Raw genomic sequence first — 24325 nt, forward strand, 5'->3', positions numbered from 1 at the left:
AAGAAAGCAGCTGTCACTTACGTTCACGCGCAGCTGAAGAGTTTTCTCCGGTAACTGCGCTGATCCGGACGGAAAGGTTTTGACGATGTGAATAAACCCTGGTGGATACTTAGCAGCACTCTTTTATAGCATGACGCTACGTTTAAATAAATATTCTGGGGAATATTGTCTAACTCGTGGATGTTCATATCCTGGTTTCACTCATCAAACTTATTTTAGTCCATTTTCTGTTCCTCATTCTTTATATTTAAAAAGTGTTAAAATGCTGCCTCCAAGTGCACCATGTACATTTCAGTTCATCTTTTTTTTTTTTTTTTTTTGCCTTATAATACATTCTTCCAACACCGATATTTCAAATGTTGCTGAATTATTGCCTGACTTATTAGTTTTATTGCTTCAGAATTAATTTGCATAACATGTTAACTATGTCATAGACTTTTATTTCATGTGAAATGTCGTAAATGCCCATTTTCGTAAACTTCTCACTCTCGTACCTGCAGTCCACCAACACACTTCTGAAATTGCACATTAGCTTTATACAATTCCACCACTTGGTGGCGCTATTGGGTTATTTTCATGCTAATACGGATAATTTGGGCTATGTTTGGGCCGGGGCTGGCTAAACTGCCAGCTGGGTGACTGTCGTGAACAGTCGCGGTGTGGGCTCCAGTCTTCTCCTTTCCAAGCCCTAACTGGATGGAGGACTCAGCCGGGGTGGAGGATTTGAGCTGTTGTAGAAGAAGACCGGAAGAGAGGAAGTGAGAAACTAGCACATGAACAAGCCAGGATGTAACAAGGCGCAGACCAGAATGTCAAGTGGAACAAAAGAGACTTCTTCTTCTCTACACGCCTAAGAGCCCGACTCTCAGCGGACATAATTAACCACCAGCTAACCCGGCTAACGCTAGCTCATCTACATTGTGGGTGAAACTAGCTTTGAAGTGCAGACTGTTTTTTAAAGTACATGTTAAATGGGCCACTAGGCTCTGGAGTTTACAGCTTATATTTAAGCAGGATCTGCGCTAACAACACGGCATTAGCATCAGTTAACTCGTCCGGTTAACAAGGTAACTAGCTCCTTTAATTAAGGGTAACGATGTACTAGCAAAATGTATGTTATCAAGTTAGCAGGCTTTCGTTTTCTTTTGCTTTTGATGGCAATTTCAGAATTTAACTATATAGTTTCGTCAGCTTTTAAATGTAGTATTGCTCACTGTTTGTTTTTAATCTTTACAATTTATTTCATAACCGAAACTGGCTCTTAAAGTTAGGTGCGTACTAGTTTCTCTAAAGCTGGCTAGCTGCTTATGCTATATCTTCACTGTTTGTTGTGTTTGTCTTGACATGTCAGATACAGACATGCTGTATGAAGTGGATTTCCATTTCTGTTTACAGTTGGAGCATCCTTGTTTGGGTAGATCTCACTGACTTCTACTCAGCATGGCTGCAGTGGTAAACTACTCTCCACCATGGTGGGTGAACTTGCTACACAGACTGCCCCACTTCAACTTGAAGTTCGAGCAAACAAGCAGTGATTTCCAACCTGAAGACTGGACATATCAACAGGTAATTTTGAACTGAAGACACTGAGATTAACTAATTATGTCAACCTGAATTTATCATGGCATCTAATGGTTGCTACTGATTTTAGTTATGACTTACATGAGCAGCATCATGAACAGGTTATTCTGTGACACAGCTGCAACTTGGAATTAAAGATCATTGCCTTTATTGGTAACAGATGACCTGTCTGCACCTGTTTCTTCTCATTACCTTTTGATCCATGTCACCATCTGCGTATAGCTGTTCTATCCGTGTCTTGACCTTTTTCCAGACTCTTTGCCAGCTGGCACTGTGTGGTGTAAGATCCGAGCTACCTAAAACTAACCCAAGCAGCCATTTCCGTTGTTATTATTTTCCTTCAGATGCAGTCCTGTCTAGTATTTGTTACACCACATAAAGAGCATCAGTACTCTATTTGCCAAAAAAAAAATGGTTTTACTGAAATAACTCTTCAGATTAAAGCTTTTCAACTGGTGGCAAAGGTCAACCTGGGAGTCTGCACAGCCTGTTAAGCAGCTAACACTTGGGGGAGGGGAGATCAGCATGGCATTTGTTCACACGGTCGGTCCCTAATAAATAGCGTCTTACAAGTTCAGGTCAGCTGACGTACCATTTTCTTGTTGAAATGGCTGTTTTGGCATGTTTGGATTACCTGCTTCATTTAATTTGACTGGTGTGCAGATTATTATTCCAGTAGAGTGATCTTTATTTTTTTTTTAAATGCATTACAATTATCTAGTGTGTCAAAACAGCCTGAAAAGTTCATTGTCTGGGTCACATTTGTTTACATCGTCTTCTTTGTTTTTGGTTTTACTGCATCAAAGTCAGAAATTGGTTCTTATGATTGAAATTCTGTGGAAACAACCAGTTCAAGTGCTATTAGATTTCCTTGCAAGCGAGGGTGTTTGCAATTATTTTGCCTTTAACATTATCCACAAATTCTCCGTATGGTTTTAGTTTGTTTTTTTGTAAGACCTAAGAGGCTCTGAGTAGGTGCAACATAGGGGCAATAGAACAAACCATGCTTATATAAGATGTTGGCACTTTTTTAAGAGTTTTAGTCAGAAGATTAAAAAAAAAAAAAGCTTTGTATCTGGAGGAGGGCTTTACAATAAATGGAGAAGTGAGCCATGGTTCCTTAGAAGCAGGAAGTCCAAAACTGCGTCAGTGGTTTCTGGTAGCATGCTGGTTCTTGTATGGGTGTGCACATTTGGAAATGATATTCAATTTAATGTGTGAAAATGCATCTCGTGGATCCAGAGATGTGGGTGTCTACACTCTTAAAAAAAAGTGTTAGAATATTGGAGTTTTAAGTCAAGTTCTGATAAATTGGATAACTCAAGGTTATGTAGCTCTTTTTAGTAGAGTGAAAGATGTCTTACCGAATAAGAAGTTTTAATATTGTGTATTATTTTTAAACATACTTTTAATCCATCTTTTATAGCCTGCTACCTGTCTCTTGACACAGATTTATCTAAAGATGCACAAAAGGTTCATCATTGTGCCATCTTCTAAACCATAATCATTAACCTATTTTGATGACAGGCTACTAATTATTGTTAATGCAGCACTCCCTGCAGGCTTAAGTTGAGGTCTAGACTAGTCCAGATGGTCGGGCTGTTAGTGGTGCTTACGGTGAGGCTACATCTTGATGATGCAACCTTCAGTAACTGGCATGTTAAAGTATGTCAGTGATGCATCCAAGTTACAATGCATCAGGAGTCTTTTTTTTTGCTCCTGGCTGAAATATGCAGAGCAGCACGCAAGAGCCAAGTCATCCAACTGTGTTTGATCAGCCAGTCTGTCAGTACTGTGTCACAGTGGACACAGGAATAGCATCACTGCTGTTTGAAGGCTCTTATTTAAGGCATTCCTATTGAGCTTTAATGCTGAAATGAACTGGCCATCAGACTGTATCGTTCACTGTGAGAAACCTGAAGAAATGGAGCACCGAATTTTTACTAAATAAAAGTGGATAGGAAGCTGCCTCAGCCATGAATCCTCAGGAGTATACAGTGAGCACAGAGGCCTTCTGTGTGACCTACATACTGTACGAAGTATTGCTGTTGGCTGAGTGGTTTAACTAATCGCTGTACATCACTCCACTGAGAGCTTTGAAGTGTAATGACAGCAGTTGTTGAATAATGGGTGTTTTATATCGAACAAATGAGTTTTTAATCTCATTTATTGCTCTGTGTTAGGAAGAAGTCACTTTAATTTGTTTGTTTTAAGGGGTCAGTACAAAATGAGATGTGTGTTTTGTAATTAGACAAGATGCTTTGTGCTTCATCAAAAAATCTATTAAGCACCTTCATATATTATTTTCATATGCAAGGAAAAGTTGGATCACATGAGTACAGCTACTCTCAGCTCTATGCAAGTTCCAAAGTAAGATAATTGGTTGTAACACAACATGCATATGAAGCCTCAGTATATTTGGAGTGGAATATTTGACGTTACCCACAATGTCTCTCTGTTGGATGTTCTAAAAGCCCAGCATCACTGTTATCATTGGAAAGGGAACAATTAACAGCTATTAAGTTTCCATAACTTTCTTCCTCTCTCCATCAGTCCATCCTGCTGATAGGAGGTGTGGCGCTTGCCTGTCTGGCTCTTGACCTTCTGTTCCTGCTCTTCTACTCCATTTGGCTTTGCTGCCGGCGAAACAAAGAAGAAGACGAGCAGCCCAATGCCGACTGCTGCTGCACCGCCTGGTGTGTCATCATCGCAACGCTTGTGTGCAGGTGAGTCTCAAACCTTTGACTGCAGTTGAGGGATTCAGGCCATGATTTCACGTTATCAAGCATAGTTAGGTCTAGATGTTTTGTTTTTTCATGTAGTGCTTGGCCATCGTACTTTAAAATCTGAAGTGTTTTGTTTGTTTTTCTTTTTCGGAAGTCAAAGTGAAGACAGACTTATCTTAGAGATGAGATAGAAAATACAACCATTATCTGGATTTGTCATAAAATTACATCATTCATGGTGTTAAACACACAAACACAGATATGATAAATGTTGTAGGCATACATTTTAAAAAAAAAAAAGTCCCTAGTGTTTGGGTTTTGCAGGTTTGTGTCTTTCTCCTCAGTATTTTCTCAATTTTTGCCATGCCTCAAGTTGTCCTACAACCAAAACACAAGACTGCATCAATATGCTTCCTGTATTGACAAGCACAGGCATATTTAAGCTATGGAGCCAGTTAGCAAAGGCCGCATCAATTTACTGGTTGTTGTTTTTTTTCCTGGTATCACAACAGACACACGTTTCATCCAGTTGTCTTCTAAATGGTATAAAGTAAAAGTATAGTACCTAAAAATGTCCCATCATTGCACACTGATGTAGCAGATTTTACAGAAATTTCTGTCTTGGATATACATTAGTACTGCATATTTACCTGTCAACACGCCACAATGCAGATTGACATCCGTTTTCTATTTGACGTTATTTTTACTTATTAAAGTTGGTGTGAGAATTTACCATCTGGTCATGTTTTCTGTCCTTGAACATGGCACTTGTTTCCTGTTTTTCTCCTCTCACTGATGGGCCGCTGGAGAGTCATTGCAGTCGATTCAGAGTTGCACAAAGAGCTCAGGGACCTGATGAGTACAAGTACTGCATTACAAACACTGTATCCGTGTGTGTGTTTGAAGCCACACACTAACGGTTTCGCAGCAGCAGTAAAAAAGCAAGTTTAAGAGATCAGACTTTGCTGAGGTTTTTTTGTTTATTTTGATTTCATCTAAGGCTGCAATGATTTGTCGACAATGAAAATTCATCGATGCGAAATTTCATTGTCGAACGCGTGGCGTTATAAATGCCCGTAACGGCTTAGCTAATAAAACACTTTGCCAGGCAACTTAACGCCATTTACCAACCACAGCTTTTCCGACAGTATAAGAACTTTAAACACCAAGCAAACGACGAAAAGCACCACAGGAAGTGCTGGGGGCAGTATTTTCATTTTGTGCAGCGTCATTGTTTAAACAACGAAGAACAAACTGATGGTGGCCCAACTTATTTCCAATGTTTGGGGATATTTCACGCTAAAAAAAAATGTCAAACAGGTGAAGTGTGTCGTTTGCCACACAGAGTTGGCATACCACTACACCACGACAGTCATGCATGAGCATCTGAAAAGAAAGCACCCCGGCGTCATGGTTTCCAGCCTTCCAGATGGCAAAGTTAGCCAGTAGTGATGTGCTGTTGTTACCTCTGCCTAAGAGGTTATATTTTTGCCGGTGTTTATCTGTTTGTCTGTGTTCAAGATAACTCAAAAAGTTATGGATAGATATTCATGAAATTTTCAGAAGTTGGAAATGTGAAAAAGAAATAAGTGATTTGGTGGTGATCTGGATCACTGTTTGGATTTAGGAATTCTGGCCTTTGTTTACCTTACAAAACAGGCTTTTTCAAGATGTAAATAATCATTTCACTGCAATTCTACAAAAATTGAGATGTTGAAATATTGATTAATTTTGTTTCCCTTTTGAGGCAAATTCTGTACAGCTTGGATATGACACTATAGCTAAGTTTGAATGTTTCAAAATAAATTAGTAGTAAGCTGTTACGCTTAAATTTAATATTCTACTGGTTCAGGAGTCGCTCTTTTAACTTACTAAAGGACATTTTGTTGTGACTCACTGGGAATCAGAGTGATATTCATATGATGAGAGTGGGGTGAAACAACCTGGAGCCTGTAAAAAGAGCTGTGTCAACTGGAAACACAGATGCTGGGTGTGGCAGAACAGAACTAATTGAAAAAATTATTTACAGATTATTCAAATATTTAAATAATCATTAGCTGCAGCCCTACTTTTATCCTTTGTTCAGTGAGGTGCCCAGCATCACTGCACAAAGTACTGGTTAATGGGATTATCACAATATTATATTGTTTATTTTTTGTCTTCTCAATTATTATGCAGGTATTGAGAAAAGGTGAAAAGTTTGTATAAGTTCATGTCACAGCAGGGGTTTTCTTTTGTTTCTGCTGTGAATTTGGGTCTGTTCCCACTTTTTTCACACTGCAGAGTGTGAGAGGAAAAGATTAGCTGCTCTCCAGGAAGAGGGAAAACTCACTTATCTACTGAGGAGTGTCAGAAGAACATGGCCAGAACTCGCCCAAAGTGTTTCGCTTAACATCATTCCACTTAATGAAATGCAACTTGTGGAACGAGTGGCATAGGTTGGAGGATACCAGAAATACTCAGAGCTGAGATGCAGTATGAGAGATCAGTACTCTGATAGAAGGGCAGTTTATTTTATGTCACTAATATATACAGTAAATACAAAGCAATGTTATTTTGGAGAGACTAAATTGTACTCCTCGGTGATAAGTTGGTATGAATTGTAAACAAATATTTGTAAATATATATGCATGTGTGTGTGTATATATATATATATATAATTTTTTTTTTTTTCCTCAAATAATTTGTTGCCCATGCATTTGCCAGAGCTGTTTATCTGCAACTCCAGACCTGTCAGAGCAAATGAAGGCAGATCTTCTTCCTCAGTACAGCCTTTGTCAGCCGTAGTGCGGGGTTTGGGGGCATAGCTAGCCCATTCCTCTGTGTTGCCATGGTTCTGTATGGAGTCTTTCTGCTGCAGCTGAAAGGAGCCTGTTGACTGGGGTCTGAAGCGACAGGGTTAAAACAGAGTTCACACACCCCTCTCCCTGCCTGGCTGTCCCCTTCACTCGGTCTCTTCTCTGTCTTTTTTAGCTAATCCCTCCTCCTCACCAGCCTGTCTCCCCTCCCTTCCTTTTGTCTCCCCCACAGCGCTGGCATAGCTGTCGGTTTCTATGGAAACGGCGAGACTTGTGATGGAGTGAATCGGCTGACGTATTCCCTCCGCCATGCTAACCGCACAATCACTGGAGTGCAGAAACTGGTAAGACCAGGAGGGCAAATCATACCGAAATGTTTAATAATTCATGGCCCTTCTGCCGTGTGGCTCCCTGCCCTCATTAGAGCTCTGTTTGTAGATCTCCCTTTTTTCTTCTCTGAGCTTCATCATGACCTTGTCTGTCCCTGTTTTGGCTCAAGGTAAACGACAGCACGTCGTCACTGAACCAGACAGTAGATGACAATCTGCAACAGCTTGAGGCCCAGTACGCGGGGCATGCGGACTACCTGTCAATCATCCAAAAGCTGCAGGGCCAGCTGGATGAGCTGGTCAGACAGATGGTGGAGATTCCCTTCTGGGACAACACCGACATCTCCCTGGAAGATTTGGCTATTAAGATTGAGTTTTTTGACTGGTACAGGTAAGACTGTAACACTGGTCATGGCAATGATGCACAGTGTTTTTAAAAAAAAAAAAAAAAAAAAGTATGAGCTTTTTAAAATTGAACTTAACATGCACACACATGTTAGGTTATTAATTTGCAGCCTTGTGAATACTTGGCTGACTCTTCATCTTTGTGTTCATATAATGTTTAGTCTTAGGGACACTGTTGACTGAGTCTGCTGTGTTCCACACAGTTGTGGAGTCAAAAGTATAAACAGCACATGAGAGAAGGAAAGTAATAAAAAGTTCAGAATATTTTTTTTTTTATAATGTCAAACTTGAGTTTCTTATTTTATCAGAATAAATAGGTTTTTTGGGTTTTTTTTTTATGTCTCATCCAGCATTTAAGCAAGCAGAATGATGGTCTGGATGCTGTGTTCTGCTGAGCATATTTACTTTGCCAAGGGGAGCTTTACTGGTATAATGATCCCCTTTATTTTCTGAATTTTTATTTTATTTTTCTATTTATTTTGCATAATTGATTGCAATGCAGAGTTTGGACTGCTGGACTGGACCAGAGCAGATAGAAGAAAGACTGAAAGGGAAAGAGAAAGAAGAGAAAACACCTCATAGAGAAAGAGAGATAAAGAGAAAGAAAAACATACATGCTCATATAGTATAAACCGTCTTATGTGAGTCCCTCTAGGCCACATTGTGACTGACTGAAAAATGATTATGTAGACCATCCAGTGGAGTGTAAATAGATTTTTTTTTTAGCTTCTTAGAAAAGAAAAAACTCAAACTGAGAGTTTATAATGTGAAATACTTATCATTGTAGATCTCTTTATAAGAATGAAAAGAACTGACAGATTATTTGTTGTACTGCTCTGGGGGATTTCTTCTGAATGTCATCTGTCTTCACAGGTGGCTGGGCTACATAGTCCTGCTACTGTTCGATGTCCTCATCTGCCTACTGGTGCTGTTAGGCCTCATTCGCAACTCCAAGGGAACTCTTATAGGGTGAGTCTCATCGCGAGTTGATGGCAAAACCAGATGGAAAAGCCTCTCTGCTCAAAAATCAGTAAAGCTTAATGGTGCTTAATGTACCAAAAGGCCCCAGCTGATCAGGACTGTTTCATCATGGCAGTTTTGTTTGTATAAATTCACACTCCATGGATTTTCAGCCCAGTTACACCTTGTTTTACTTGAAGATCAGGTCAGGTGTATACTAATCTGTTTTTAAACCGCTCAATAGTTGTCTGCTACTTGAACAACCAGGATGCAGTCCAGTGTCATCAACATCTTAACCTTGTTTTCATTAAGTCTCTCTTATACTGACTATATTATAGTGCGGTTTTAAACATTAATGTTACTGCTGTTTAAGGGTACTTTTGAGCCCCTTTTCCTCTCTACAGGGTTTGCTTGTTTGGTGTAGTAGCGCTTATCGTCAGCTGGGTCTCCTTGGGGATGGAGTTGGCTGTCTCTGCTGTAAGTGTCTGCAACACAGCATACTCCTCTTTTTCACGTAGAGCTTCCTTCTTCATTGCATGGAATCTCAATAATGTTTTTTTTTTTCTTTTTTCATGCAGACAAATACTACCAATTTAATGATTAACTGTGAAGATATTAAAATATCTTTTTGTGATTTGAAACTACAATAATTTATGATTATAAAACCTAATTGTCACATCTAATACAGGTTAGGCTGCATTCAAGAGCTTCATTTGATTTTCTTGTCTCCGCCTTGTCACAAGAAGTCCTCAGGACAAATGAGTCGAGCCTAATCATGAGGCACACTATTGAAGAGAGGGAAGATGGCACATTTGGTTACTAAATACTGAACACAGCGTCTTGAATCTAGTTTTTTTTTTTTTTCATATTATTTGTATCACTTCATTTGAACAAACATTAAGTAGACTTTCCAGAAAAAGGCTGATGAATGCTAACCTCCACTCATACAAATAAAAGAAGAGAAATAAATAAATAAGATAAAAGGATTTCCTCGTCTGCAGATGAATTCATGATATCTTCACTGTGACTTTTCTTATATCTTTCTCTGCGTGTGCGTGTGTGTGTATGAGTGGTTGCACTTAGCAGAGATTGAGACCGAGTTCCACATTTGTGAGACTCCTTTAATGGCACATCAAATGCTTGGTTATATGAGTGGGAATGTCACACCAGATGGGCTTTCTTTCCATTAACAATCTTTATTTTCTTGTTTTGTTATGTGTTTTTTGTTTTGTTTTGTTTTGGTTTTTTGTTTTTTTTAGAGCTCCAGTGACCTTTGTGTTGCCCCCGACACATATGTTACCCAAGTGGTGAATCGGTATGGCGTCATCAATCAAGGTATGATTCCTGCAGATACGTTTCATTCATTTGTATAAAGGAAAAAAACAGCCTGCTCATCCAGAATATAAATATAAACTATTTCAAATTAAACTGGACATGAATTTCTCTGATCTCGCCCCCACTCGTGGTCTCAATGGTGTGATTGTTGTGCCGCAGTGAGACGACTTGCCAAAGGGTTTGTCTTGTTTCTGTGCATGGCCCATAAAAAGCCTGTAAAATTACTGCCACATCTGCAGCAAGGTCAGGGGCGGGGGGGCAATGGGCTCCCTTTCTAAGCAGTACAGAAGCCTCGAACGCATCTCATTTTAGTAATTGCCCAATCTGTCCAATGATAGGATGTATGTAAGAAGGCAAAGAACAAAAGTGCCTTGGGTTTGTGCCCGTGTGAAGCAGTGTGTGTGAAGGAGAGAAGATCAGAGAACATTGTATATTTTCTGCAACCATCTTCAGTCCTTGGAGAAAAAAATGTTGATTGAAAGTAGGAACTGGTCTCTGGATGCTTCCTATTTAATGTCTTCTTTAGTGTTTTTACGCCCTCTTCTCTAGAATATGGTTACATCTGTAGATTAGACAGCAAAAATGAGGACATCTGTACATGCTGAGCTGTACAGTTATTCTGAACAATGAGCACTGACTTACTGAATCCGCTGATGTGTATCATGATTCATCCTTAATGCTGTTTTTTTTTTTGTTTTTTTTTTTTTTAAATCACCCCTGAGGCTGATGCTGCTCATGCAGTGTGGGTGATTTTCAGGTCTGCTTCCTTCTTGAAACATATGAACTCTCAAGAGAACAAAAATCTTTTTCGTTGTTCTTTTGGCAACTTTGCAACAGACTACAAGACATTATCTTTCCCCGCTTTTCCTTCCTTCAGCCTTTTAAAAGTCAGCTTTTGTGTTTATTTTCACTTTTCTAACTGTTGCCTTCCTGAAATGGCACCAGACAAACCTTTAGCCAACACAAGTGTGTTATTACAACACGGGATTTATTGCTTCCTCTCCCAGATCGCCGTTGTATTTACTTGAACATGTATCATTTTAACAACCCTCTTGTAGTTTTCATTCCTCTGCTTTCTCTTTTCTACACATTCACGCCAGATATGCAGCTGCTTAGCTTGGTAATTTGTGCTATTGCAGCCAAACTCATTTCTCAATGTTGAATATTGGTTTCAATAAGCGACTGCTACCCTGACCAGGATGAGCTGTAGGATATTTCCACATAACACAATTCACAACACTTTTAAACCTCGCAGCTGTCGACACTTAAAGCGACTGATCCGTTCACAAGAGGTTTTGGAAGAAATTAGTCTCCTTCGTGATCATTCCTCATTCAGTCAACATCTGTTTGCTACAATGTCTGGAAAAAACAAAAGTGCTTTCAGAGAAATGTGTCCAGAGCTCCAGCAGCTGAAACGGTGTCCAGCCTGGTGAGATGATCTCTGTCCAATTAGTCTGATCATTTATCAGAACAACAACATGCTTCTTGCTCATCAGTCCCAGGTTTCTTTGCTAAATATTGACCTCGAGCAGTTTTACTTTTTACCACATGGGATGTGGCAAAGGAATGTGTTTTTATTTGATAAAAGCACAAGCGATACAAACATTGTGTCCTGGCCCTTTGATGCGGCACCAGTAGCTCCTTCCACAGACATCAGGAAATCTGCTCTTCCTGATATCAGTGTTTGTGGGTGTATTTGTGGGAACTAGACCGAAAGCAGCTTGCATGATATGTTCTCTTCTGAGCCGGAAACCCTCTTCTCATGCTCATCTGTGCGAGGGGAATAAAAAGCTCCTGACTCAGCAGTGAGTTTGGACGTCACTAACAGCATGTGTCAGGTCGGCGGTGGTGTTCTCACAGCTTGTATTTTTGCACATTGCTGTATTTTTGAGACATTCAGTCATGCATAAAGTATTTCTCCTCGAGTCCTCCTCGCTGGTATGAGTTCAAGCAAACTGAAGTGGGCGGCAACGGCGAAAGTCCGAAGCCTTAACTCAATCTTAATGGTGTATTATGAGCTGCATACAGGTTTAGTTTGTAATGTAACAGTAAGCTCGGAGGTGATGTAACTGAGCTTTGTGGTGTTTTCCAGGAGCCTATGTGAAGTAAGGGTTAGAGCTAAGCCTCTCATTGGCTGTAATGTGTTGGTTTTTATGTTTAAAGATGCTTTAATGCATTAAGAGAATTCATTTGGGCTGTTACCACATGTGTGTACTCAGTACTTTTGGCGCATCTCGCATCTGAACTCAGGATTACTTGAGACACATTTTTAGTATCTTGTAAAACATTTTACTGCAGTAACATAAGAACTGTTATCTAATAATGTGTAAAATATGCAATTCTTTCTCCAGAAACCTAAGAGAAGTGTTACCTAAATTTCATTCTGCTTCACAGGAATTGATTTTACCTTTTGTTCTTCTTGAGCTTTCAGCCTCAGTCTCACCAATCACTAGGCACAGCTGACAGCTGGTTTCAGACATTTTTCTGAACTTCGTTAGTTTTTGAACATGCACGTTATTATTTTGGTCCATTAACACAGTGATCTGCCAGATCTTTGGCTCCTTTCAGGTTCAGAAGAAAAAAATGAAACTTTTCCTGATTTTGATTTTTTTTTTCCTGTGAATGCTTCTAAGTTATTTTCTAAGTGAATAGTTGATCATTTTACCCTCTCTTGAGGTTATGATAAAACAAGCATTTTGACCTTCAGGGACTGTAACATGTCATACACAGACACTGAGTCAGATTACTTCTTTTTAAAGAGATGCAAACCTAAACTTTCTTAACCCATTTCTTTCAATTCCTCTTGTCTGACCCTCAGATACCCTGCAGTACTACCTTAGTTGCAGTTTGGAGCAGACTAACCCCTTTCAGCAGGTTGGTTGCAAAATAACTACTTCTGTTCTTGGATATATTTTGGTTTTTATTTTCTGTATACATTTTTAAAATTCTTTTAATAAATTTATTCAAACAAGTTGATAGTAATTGATAAGAATGTGAGTATTGTGAGTCCTTCCCACTGCCTCCAAGAAATATTTTTTTCCTATGGCATATTACAATACTTTCCATTCAGAGCAGGAAAACTGATGCAGAGCAGCTTTTCCTGTGTGTCCGTGCTGATAGCATGAGCCTATTGCAGTCTCATGTGTTAGACATGAGATGTATAAAGGTGGAACGCCACTTTTAACTGTGAGGCTGCTTTTTCTTCTAATGGACTATGGCTGTGTTTCAAACCACATTAATAAATTAAAACTTTTGAGTGCTGTTGAAGTCAAGGAATCTATTGTTGGTTAAAATGTAAAAGGAAAAAAAGAGAAAAGGGGGGGAAAAAAAAAAAAAAAAAAAAAAAATATATATATATATATATATATATATATATATATATATATATATATATATATATATATATATATACATACATATAATATTCACAAGTCATCCATATGAAACAGTCATCGTAGGCCTCTTGTAAGGTATGGAGATACTTTGAATGTACTGGTTTGCCACAGTATTATTGCTTGCTTTTTGTTTAGATGCTTTCCGGGAGCCACAAAGCCTTGGTGGAGATGCAGGACGACGTGTCTGAGTTGCTGCGATCCGCCACCAGAGAATATGAACAAACCAAGGTGTGTGTCAATCGCTTGGGAGAAAAGCAGCATGACATTGTAGCTGGAACGGTTTGTGATGACAGAACATCCCATTAAAAGAGACCTGACTGACGTGCAAAGAAGTGACCTGCACCTGTGCACATAAAGATCTGCTGACAGCCCACCTGGGACCAGCATTATGTCCATTTAGTGGCATTAGGCTTTCTCTGGCTCTCGTCCATACAACACTGCGGTATTGTCCGGTGCTGGTCCTTACACTGTGTTGACAGGAGCATAAATGAGAGCTGACACTGGGAACACTGAGGGGCATATTTCTCTTCACATACCCACACAGAGAAATTTGCTGAGGTTGTTGGAACTTTTTTTTTAAATCAGGCAATCTCATGTATATTTAGCCAGAGCTGAAATGTTGACTATGTGAAAAACGGAGACCATTAAAGTTATCATACATTAAAATCTGCTTTTCAGCTCAGTGCGCTGCTGCATATTTATAGAAGACTCATCCCTGATCAATGTGCCTGGAATGGATAATGAGTGAATAAATGACACTTTTGTGTTGGTTCATTTATGTAGCTGTGTTCACAGCGCTTCACCTTCTAATAGTCAGGAGCAGAAAAATGTCACCTACCGTAGTTTAATTTGTACTAACTGTATATAATTAAGTGTGTCTGTATGTGTGTTCATCTAAATCCAAGCACATAAAAGAAGCAGTAACATTTCCAAGTTTTTCAGCAGAACTCCTTCAGTGTTGTCCTTTCCTTTACTTATTTCCAGGGAAATCTGGAAGAGATCCAGGGTATTCTAAACACCACAGAGATCAGCCTTCATCAGCTCACTGCTCTGGTAGACTGCCGCAGCCTGCACATGGTGAGCAAGAAGACGACCTACGAACTGAGACACTGTTACTGCACTGTTGCTTATTATGGGATTTTCTTTTTTTTTTTTTTTTTTTTTTTTAAAGGACATGGCGCCTGATTTGTTGTGACATTCTATAAGTGCAGCTAAGCTGTATAAAACGGCCCTTCTTTTATGCTTGTAGAGCTCACACACCTGTCACTGTAGATAACATTTCCCTTCCTTTTGTGTGCGCACTTGTCCATCCAGCTGATTCGGGCACTTAGGAAGCTGGCAGAATAAAAAGTACTTGGCAGTGGCTTTGCTTTGAAGGATTGTTACCCGGTCAAGTCCAAATTCCAAGTGCACATGTCTGAGTTGCACTTCTCTGTTGCTTCCTGCTCTGCTTGCCTTTTCAAACATCTACTTCATTATCACAGCACATTTTCTTCCCATACATTAGTATCTCCAGAGGAATAGAAGATATTTTGAGGCAATGCAGCGCCTGTACAATGCAGATTCTCAATCATAATAATGATGATGTGCTTCTGAGTCAAAATGATGAGTAGTCATTTCATTTTTACCTGGAATAAAATAGAAATCCCAGTGAACACTACTTTTATTTTGTGCTTTCTTTCATCTGTTTGCATGTAGACTGATCTGTTTGTACCTCCTTCATCTCCGTTTTGCAGGACTATGTCCAGGCCATGACAGGGCTGTGCTATGACGGCCTGGAAGGCCTCATCTACCTCGTTCTCTTCTCCTTCGTCACAGCTCTCATGTTCAGCTCTATTGTGTGCAGTGTGCCGCACACGTGGCGAGGCAAGCGGTAAGACATTCATAACTCCCTGCAGTACGCAGCCTTCATCTCACAATTGCATATGAGGTCAGTTCAAAAGCTTTCAAGCCAGATTTATACTCAGGGACAGTATATACGGTGAGAAATAATTCAAGAGAGAAGCCATTAATTGTTAATGCTTTTACAATATGTTTTCAAGCTTACATGTTTTTGTATTCGGCACTGGAATAAAACGACACCAAAAAGTGCTTGTTTACCACTTGGACAAGCCCAGAGGGCTCAAACTGCTTCCTCAAACAGATTACTTCTTGTTTCTGTTCTAATTGTCCCACGTTGCGCCTGAAAAGGTGTGTTTTTCTGCTGCCGAAGAGTGAAAACAATCAGATTTCTTTGTGTTTTTAACAGCAGACAAGGTCTGCAGAATGGTTGATAAGAAAGTGATTTCCCAGGAACAGCTGTCAGCTGAGCAACTCCACATAATTAACCAATCCCTGTTTGTCACTGGGGAGCCGGCATGTTCATCAGTTTGATCAGCTGGAGATTCTCATCACAAAGCGAGTGCTTCCACTGGTCCCTTATAAGCTAGTCCAATATTACTGTCGAAATGCTGCTTTCAAGCTAATTATTTATCTGGAATTACAGCTCCAAATGGGAAACAGTCAAGATTCATACTTCATATAAAAGTTTATTATTACTTTAATAGCTGGAGTACTTTCTAAATTGTGAAATGCTCTTGTTAAGATTCTGTGATCTTCTGGACTGGGAATACTGGCAATCAGCCCGTTGACTCCATGTACACTAGAGGGAGACAGGCTCCATGATGTCAGTGTTATGACTGTTTTGGCAGACCCTGCTGGGTGAATTATTGTCATCTAGCATGCACTGCTGAGCTTCATTGTTTGAAAAGAAGCAATCACTTTTTGTCTGGCGAGGAAATGTTTCACTGTGAAAATGTTTTTTACTGATGACGCAATCAGAGCGAATTTTTTTGTAAATTAACCAATAACACGAGCATGCTCAGCTCTGTGAGGGTCAGAGGAAAAGTCATTCTGATTTTCTCCAAAACTCATATGGCTCCCTGTCTCTGAGGCAGTGATGAAATGGAAAAAAATGTGACCGTGTGGGAATTTTTTTTATGTTCCTTTGTCATCAGTGAGATGGGAGCGAGGTTCCCTCTAGTGGTGGTTTTATGGCATTGTGCGGTATTTTCAGGAGCGATGACGACAGTGAAATCGAGTCTCTGAGTCACGGGGGAAGACAAAACCATGACAACCTGTACCGGGTCCACATGCCCAGCCTGTACAGTTGTGGCAGCAGCTACGGCAGCGAGACCTCCATCCCGGCCACGGCCCACACCGTCAGCAACGCACCTGTCACCGAGTACATGTAAGACACCAGTTGTACAACTTTTTCGTTTAACACTTATGTGAAAAGCAGAAGTTTTAGATATTTATTTTTACAAGAGCTTCTGCTAAATGAAGTGGATATTGGATTCCCCGTGTTTTCAGTGGTAAGTTTATCTCCCCCCAGAGACAAGCTTAGCTCTGCATAAGAAAGTCATGTTGTGTGCAGCAGATGCAGCTGTTGCTTTCCAGCTGTGATGCCTGTGAAACCCAAAACTCCCTGGAGTTCAAGGCAGGGAAGCTGGGGGAAGGGAAGTCTTGGTAACTGGAGAGTTTCATGCATGCTAACTGTTATTTTATGTCTGCAAAGGTGACTGTAAATGTGAGGAGGTGTTGGTGTTTCATCTGTCTGTGTTTTTACTCGACAGGGCTCAGAACTCCAACTTCCAGAACTCTCGCTGTGAAAACACGCCTCTGATAGGACGAGAGTCTCCTCCTCCCTCGGTAAGTGTAGCATGTCCTGTTTATAAAAAAATAAATAAAAACTAGAAACTTTTAGTCTTTCCTAAAATAATTTCTTCCCAATGGGGAGGAAACTGGTTGCACAATTGGAGCATCATTATTTTATCGTAGTCGTTAAGTTGGATTTAAATTGGAAAACATGAAAATAGGCTGAAAACAGAACTACACCTGTCTCCACTGTAGCATAACAGGTGTGCCTCCACTGACAGATTTGTGTAGATCTCCATCAAAAATACTTTCTTTTATTCAAAATTTAGCTTTGTTTCTTAAATTAAAAAACTAATTTTCCAACTCCAGCTTGATAAAATTCTTGTGGCAGCTAAAACTTTGTCTTGTGGAAAAGTGGTGATTAACATGAAACATCTGCCGTGTCTGTTTGGCCAATCAGATCTTTTAGAAACGGAAGTCACCAATTTTGGTTTCTTCAAAGGTTCTCAGTTAGATCAAGAAGTTTCTGGTATAAAAGTCCCCTAAAAACATATAAAGCTGCTATTTAGTTACAAAAGGGGGTTTGTCATCTTGTGACTCTCTGAAATGTCAGTATGATCATTTCTTCATACATTGATAAAATTTTAACATGCCATCAACACAGTGAAAACCTGACTCAGGTAATATAACAAATATTTGCATAAATAATTATTGATCAATGAATCTTCTTCCTATACATCACAGCAGTCCTAGAAAGAGCTGTTAAAATAATCTATTTAAACATGGATTTATTGGGTTATTAAAATGTAATTCTTCCAGGATTGATTCACAGAAAACTCACAAATTAGTTTTTTTAAATTGTATCTTTTTTCTTTCTTGATGAATTTCCTTTTGATGTGACAGAGATGCTACTCTAGCCTGATTTGCCTGTGGTTGGCGAGATCTTTGCATAAATACACCGCTTTTAGTGACTTTGTTTCCTAACACCAGATGATTAAACATTCTGAATGCAGGGTGGCCAAACTATCAGAAACCTCATAAACATGGACAATAAGTGGTTTTTGGTGGGTTATGTTCACAGTTGTGACACTGCACTTTATTTCCCAAAATCAGCTTTTCTCACAGGAATACTTTCTGAATTTTTTTCATTTGACATTAGATTATATTCACCCGTCAAACATATAGCAGCTTATTACCTCTCAAATAGGCAGCTAACGCGAAGGCAGTGGGCTCTGCTATGTTAAACAAATACTGTCATTTTTTTTTTCAAAACATTCAGTAAGTCGCATCACCACGGAGCACTACCAGATTCATTTAAGAGCACCGTACGTAGGTGCTCTTAAATGAATCTGATAATGGACTGATAAATGTAGACAATGAACTGTCAAATATTTAATGTATTTGAGAAGTGCATCATATCAGAATATTAAATTATCTCATTACCGCCAGAGATCAGATTTAGCGTTTTTCTAAAATATTTATCAGAGCATGTCTTTAATATTTAAGATAAATTATTGTTGCATAAATGTCTGTAAATGAATATATTGAAGCGAATCAGATCAAGTCAGGCTGCTGTGAATCTATGTAAGACGTTAGTGGTGATGTCCAGCCTTAGTCATGGTTGAGGTGCCAGACTGAATCTCTTGCAGTTTCTTTGTTTGGGTTTTCACTTTTTACAGAAGGAGACGATAAAAAACCGCATTGGTTTGAACGAGAACATGAACGGCTACTGTTGCTATGACTGACGTTTACAAACAAACATGTATGTGGTGCAGTTTGTCTGTATGAACTGAATCAGATGAACATGTGAGGGCTGAAGCATCCATTCGGTGCTCAGGGTTCCATTTCTTTCCTAGTAAAAGCTTATTGAACAACAATGTTGGTGTTTGTGTCAGGAGCCAGCTTCAGTTTTCCCATCCTGACCCATCCAGCCTGAACCTCCACTAGAGATCCTGCTCTCCTTGGTGTCTGTGTGTCTGCTTGGACCTCGACACTGCTTTGTGCATCTTCTCTATACTCTCTTTTTGTCGTTCTTTTTGTTTCTGCAAATCCATACAGTTGTATTTGACTGCCGCGGACAGTAACAGCGGTCACTGCTGGCAGTTAAAGCCCTCGGAGAGTTCGAGATCGTTTTGGTAACCTCATCTGCTATGCTAACAGGTACAAAACATGCCCGCCTCTTCCACCTGCTGGCCTGACCCTCCTCTGTACCACATTCCAAACTCCTGGCTCTAGTGACCCTTTATTTAGTTCCTACTGGGGCTGACAGAGCCTCCCCTCCTCCACACCTTTCCCATCCCCTTCTTTGTCCTGGATCCTGCTAAATGTCCCACCTAGTGTCTCACCTGATGTTTGTTTCCTGTGGACCTGGGCTGCATGTTTGCCTCCCCCCCTCCCCTCCTTATACCACGGATGTATTGGGAGGAACATGTGCAGCTGTAACACTGAGCTCAGGCTCATTGTGACACTAAAGCATCAAATTATGAAGCTGATCACGTGGATCCGCTTCTTCCTGATTCTTGGGTTTGAGAATGAACTCATCATGGGAGTTGCAAGTAAAATATTACACAGTTACCTTAAAGTCTATAAAGCAGATTTTTCTTTCTGGTACTACTGTCTGTAGATATGGTGGTGTACACAAAACTATTACAAAGTACTCCCACCTTTTTTAGATGATGCAGATTTTTGTCAAACATGACAGGCGATGGTGTTATGAGCCCACAGAATGACCCTGAAGGATGATAACAGCCGGAAACAAACTGCAACCAAGAGAACTGAGTGTTTCCAGCGGAGTGAAATGCAGCCCTGTTGTGCTTGTGTCACCTGTATTCCCCAAATGCATGAATGCATCCTAAATGCAAATGAATGTCTGGCCCCGGCGGCGTGCACAAGGAAGGGACATCAATGAAGCTGCAGCAGCTTTGCATTCATACCGCTCCTTGTACTCTAATGTCTTTGTCTCCTTTAGCCGTTTCTGTGATGTTTCTGTGTTTGGATCATTGAATATCCCTGTAGATTCCAGCACTCTGGAGTAACTCGTCTGAAATGTAATCTGTGTAGGATTTTCTCTGATCTCCTTGAATGAATTGCGCTCTGTAGTGCTTTGTTGTCCGTGTCCAACTCGCAGATTTTTACGCTTCTCTGTTGCTTTTGATGTTTAATTTAGCAGAACGGATTTATTCTTCGTTCAACAAAGCACTGCAGGTCTGCTTTTTTCTTCTTTCTTTTTTTTTTTTTTTGTTTGTTCCAACAACCTGCACCTTCCAGATAATGAAAAAATCCTACATGGAATTTATTGTGAAGCATTTTCTACGTGTTTTTTTTTATTAATTCTTATTTGCTGTGTCTTCTGTTTGCAGTTTGAGATGAGGAGCGTAATGATGACATGCTTTCCTTTGGTTCTCTTCACAGTACACCTCCAGCATGCGAGCGAAGTACCTGGCCAACAGCCGAGCAAATCCCAACACCCCTCCTGAACATTAGATGCAGCTCAACTCATCTAGTCTGCAGCACTGACGTCTCTGAACTCTCCTTCGGTGCATCAATCCTTTCATTCTGTCGCCTGCTTTTACAGTCTTGCTTTATTTGAGCTAAATTTGCTTTTCGGTTGGTTGAAGCAGAAACATTGGACATCTCATGATTCAGGAGTGGAGACGCTACTACTCCAGTTTCCTTTGTTTACTACACCACAAACCATCCCTGGTGCTGAGGCTGAACTGATGAGGCGGAGCCTGGACCTTTCCCCTTCTTTCCTGTTTTTATTCACCATGAGCAGTACTGTCATGTTGAAGAAGTGCTTATAGAATAACACTGGCTGTTTTGTAAAGTACTGTACCATACTCTGTCTTTACAGAGGAGGAATACTCCATTTTCTTCTCTCCTTGAGCATAAATATATTCTGACACAACACACCCAGCATGGATCAAACGGGGTTTTAGTATAGATTGATGTTAAGATGAAAGCTGCGATTTTTCAGGACTCCTTATCCTTTGTGGAGCTTAAGAAGCAGATTAATCATGACTTTACTGTATATGGCGCATACACAACACTTTTGTCTTAAATCTGATGTCTGGGACCAGTTTTATTTTAGTTTTGCACATAAGGTTGTTTTTTCTCTGATTCTTCCTGGGACACTAGTATTTCCTTTTTTATGAGCCCCACTTCCACAGCAGTGATCTTCTTTTGTGAAGCTGTGAACCTGACGGATGGTTGGATTTAGGCAAAGATGAGCAATTTAATGAACCTGTGGTGAGGTTATATTTTATATGACTGGAACTTTCTTGTTTTTTTTTTTGTTTTGTTTTTTTTAACTACAGGTGATGGTTTATCAGGATTGTGTGATCTGTACACACACACACACACACACATATTTTACAGTAATTTGCAGTACCCCGTCTTCATCTAACTGCTCCTAACACTTCCTCTGTCCTGTAATGCTTCATATGCTTTAACAGAGAACAAACTTGCCATTTTACTCTGCCTGGCAGTGACGATCCCAACAGGAGTTTTAATCCATATTTACATTTAAATAAACATTTCTTAGACAACCTCCAAAAGAAACGTTCTGCATTGGCAATGCAGTGTCTCCCAAATGTGTTTTAGCATTTATGTAGACATAGGAGGCGAGTGGATGCTGTGAAGGGATTGTGACAACTCTGCTCTTTGTATAAAAAGAAGAAACTCTCTTAACTTTTTCTGTGGAAGCATGACGAACCTTCATACGTGGAGTGAGATGTTTGTACCTCCGCCGCCTCAGCTTGCTTCTCTTTGATGTGCTCTGTGACCAGTACAAGAGGCGACGTGGAGACTGTGCCAACAAAGTTAAGCACAACTCTTTTACTATCTGTATCTTTTTAAATGTCTTTACTTGAGTGGACAGCACCTCAGCGGCTGTGGCTTTTTCATTTATGCTTTCTTGAACATTACTACACCGATGCAGTCTCTGTTTTTTCAGGTAGAAGGTATTTTATCTTTGTGATGCAATGACGATGTACAGATTATAATTACATGTGGAATTAAATGCAATTAAAACTTCAGAAATTGACATTTTTCATTTGTCAAACGCTTATCACAATTTTAAGCTTCAGTTCGATTGGTTTTGCTTAGATTTTTTTTTCTTGTAAGGTAGAATGGGCACATGCAATGTGCTGCTAAATTAATGTGAAATTTAAATAGATTAAAAGGTTTTCCTGTTTTCTTTTTGTTGGAAAAGAAATCACTGTAGATGTGATCTTTTTTTATACATGATTTTGTAATGTGTACATGTAAACGCTGTGGTGACATTGAGTTGAATGCTGTTTTGAAATAAAAGGAAACTTTAACCCAAGTGCAGCATCTTTCATGTATTTCAACAAAGCTTAGCAAGCAACAAACACTAGGTAGCAGCAGAGCTGCACTCTTGTTTTCCCCTTTTACAACGGAGGTGATGCTCATTGTTTAATGTATGCAGCATTTTCCTTCATCCAGACCACAGCATCCAATCAAGTCAGCTGGGCTGGGTTTGATCTCTTGAAGATGTTTTACTCTCATCCAGATGAGCTGCTTCAGTTTTGCTGGACCAGGTGGGAAATTTCACTTGTGTATTTTATGAGACTACTTAAAGGGACTTTTGCTCATAGATTCACATGAGGCAAGGTGTGAATAGGTGTCCTATCTCCTGCATTTATTCCTTGGGATAAATGCAGGAGAAGTGATGTCTTGGTGGTGGCCCTCCAGTATATGAAAGATTCTTTACTCTGATATAGATGGCTTCTTTTGTCCTTCCTCAAACCACATATTTCTATCCAAGAGAAGATGTTTTATGTTGGCTGTGTTGTAATCAGGTTTCTTTTTAAAAGCAAACTAAAATAGCTTTCAAGGCAAAGTTACTGACAGAAATCCATCTGATTTTCCAAACATAATCGTCCACCAGTTCATTTTCTGTTTCTACTTATTCCAATGCAGGATTGAGGACTTGTAGGTGAGAGGCAGGGTCTGTTCTGGACTGGTCCGCAGTCTATCGCAGGATCACACAATGACATGAAGAGTCATTTCAGGTTCAGGATATTGTTTAACTTTTCTGACTTATATACATCACAAACAAAACGTCATTTTCAGTCACTACATGCAGCTGTTTTCAGAGCAAAGACAGTTTAAAAACTGGAAACTGGACTGAACTTCATCTGGTGGGCACAAAATGATCTCTGAATGACTCATAATACTGCTCTGTAATTGCAGGATGCTTTAACAGCTGCTACATCTAATAAAAAAAGATGATAATGGTGGAAAATTGTGTAAGACGAAGTACTTTGAGAAGTGAAGATGAAATCCACATAAATTGTGCGGTTAACCAGAGATACAAAACATTTAAGGAAAAAATGTATCTTTGTCCTGGTCCAGTTTTACTTTTTCTAATTTAAAAAAAAAAAAGCAGTATTTTCTTAAGTTTACTCACAAGGTTATCAAGTTAATAATATACGTCACCTCCTTCTGCAGAACGGTGCATGTTGGTATTTCTTTCTGCAGGGAAAACTGATGGAGTTGATGCTGATGAAAAAGGCAGCTTTGTGTGACGGTGACCTCACTGAGTCGACAGCAGGCGGGAGGTCAGTGTCAAAGCCAGGCCACCAGTCTGGCTTTCTCAACTTCCTTCATGCCGCCAGCCAGCTGCTGTCCCTCTCCAAAACAGAAACTTCTCATGTGGAAGTATGAGGGGAGGGGGGTGCAAACTAATTAATGAGAGAACAGACACAGAGATGAACTTCTGCAAAGCAGCAGCCCTTTGTTTAGCATCATCTTTGCAACCAACAATGCATCAGTTTTTAATTATTAAATTTAAAAAAATGAATATTAAAAAAGGAGTAGTTTTATGTAGCCAAATGCTTTTTATGAGTCATATTTTTTCCATGTATGAAGGATCATAAGATGACTGTTGCAGTTACGTCATCTCATGAACTCCTGCTGTGTTTTGACTGTGTGGACTGAATTCGACAAAGAAGGAAACAAACAAAGCATGACGGAGCCGAGAGGGTTTTACTGCCTGCTCAACAGAGAGCTAAAGATGCTAATGTAATTCACACGGTCCCACTGTCGAGGAAATTGAATTACCCTGCTTGTTGCTGGACTGGAGGAATGCATTACTAATGCTTTGAGGTGAGGAGCTGAATGGAGAAGGGGAGGAT

General features: G+C 39.8%; 1 protein-coding gene across 3 annotated transcripts; it reads left to right on the plus strand.

The window, feature by feature from the left end:
- Positions 1–665: 665 nt before the first annotated feature.
- ttyh3a (tweety family member 3a) lies at positions 666–22483 on the plus strand. Of its 3 annotated transcripts, none has more exons than XM_079252819.1 (15): positions 666–1067; positions 1396–1566; positions 4135–4307; positions 7338–7449; positions 7605–7825; positions 8713–8808; positions 9204–9276; positions 10059–10134; positions 12953–13008; positions 13665–13757; positions 14514–14606; positions 15266–15402; positions 16585–16758; positions 17144–17219; positions 20577–22483. In XM_079252819.1, the coding sequence occupies exons 2-15, from the start codon at positions 1441–1443 to the stop codon at positions 20646–20648; spliced, it is 1578 nt and encodes a 525-aa protein (XP_079108945.1). In that variant the 5' UTR covers positions 666–1067; positions 1396–1440; the 3' UTR covers positions 20649–22483. The 3 variants fall into 3 exon arrangements, with proteins under 3 accessions (XP_079108945.1, XP_079108946.1, XP_079108947.1); XM_079252820.1 differs by having other exon boundaries at positions 666–920; XM_079252821.1 differs by having other exon boundaries at positions 683–758.
- The last annotated feature ends 1842 nt before the right edge of the window (positions 22484–24325 follow it).

This window comes from Telmatherina bonti, assembly GCF_933228915.1.
Source record: "Telmatherina bonti genome assembly, chromosome: 14".
Classification (NCBI taxonomy): domain Eukaryota; kingdom Metazoa; phylum Chordata; class Actinopteri; order Atheriniformes; family Telmatherinidae; genus Telmatherina; species Telmatherina bonti.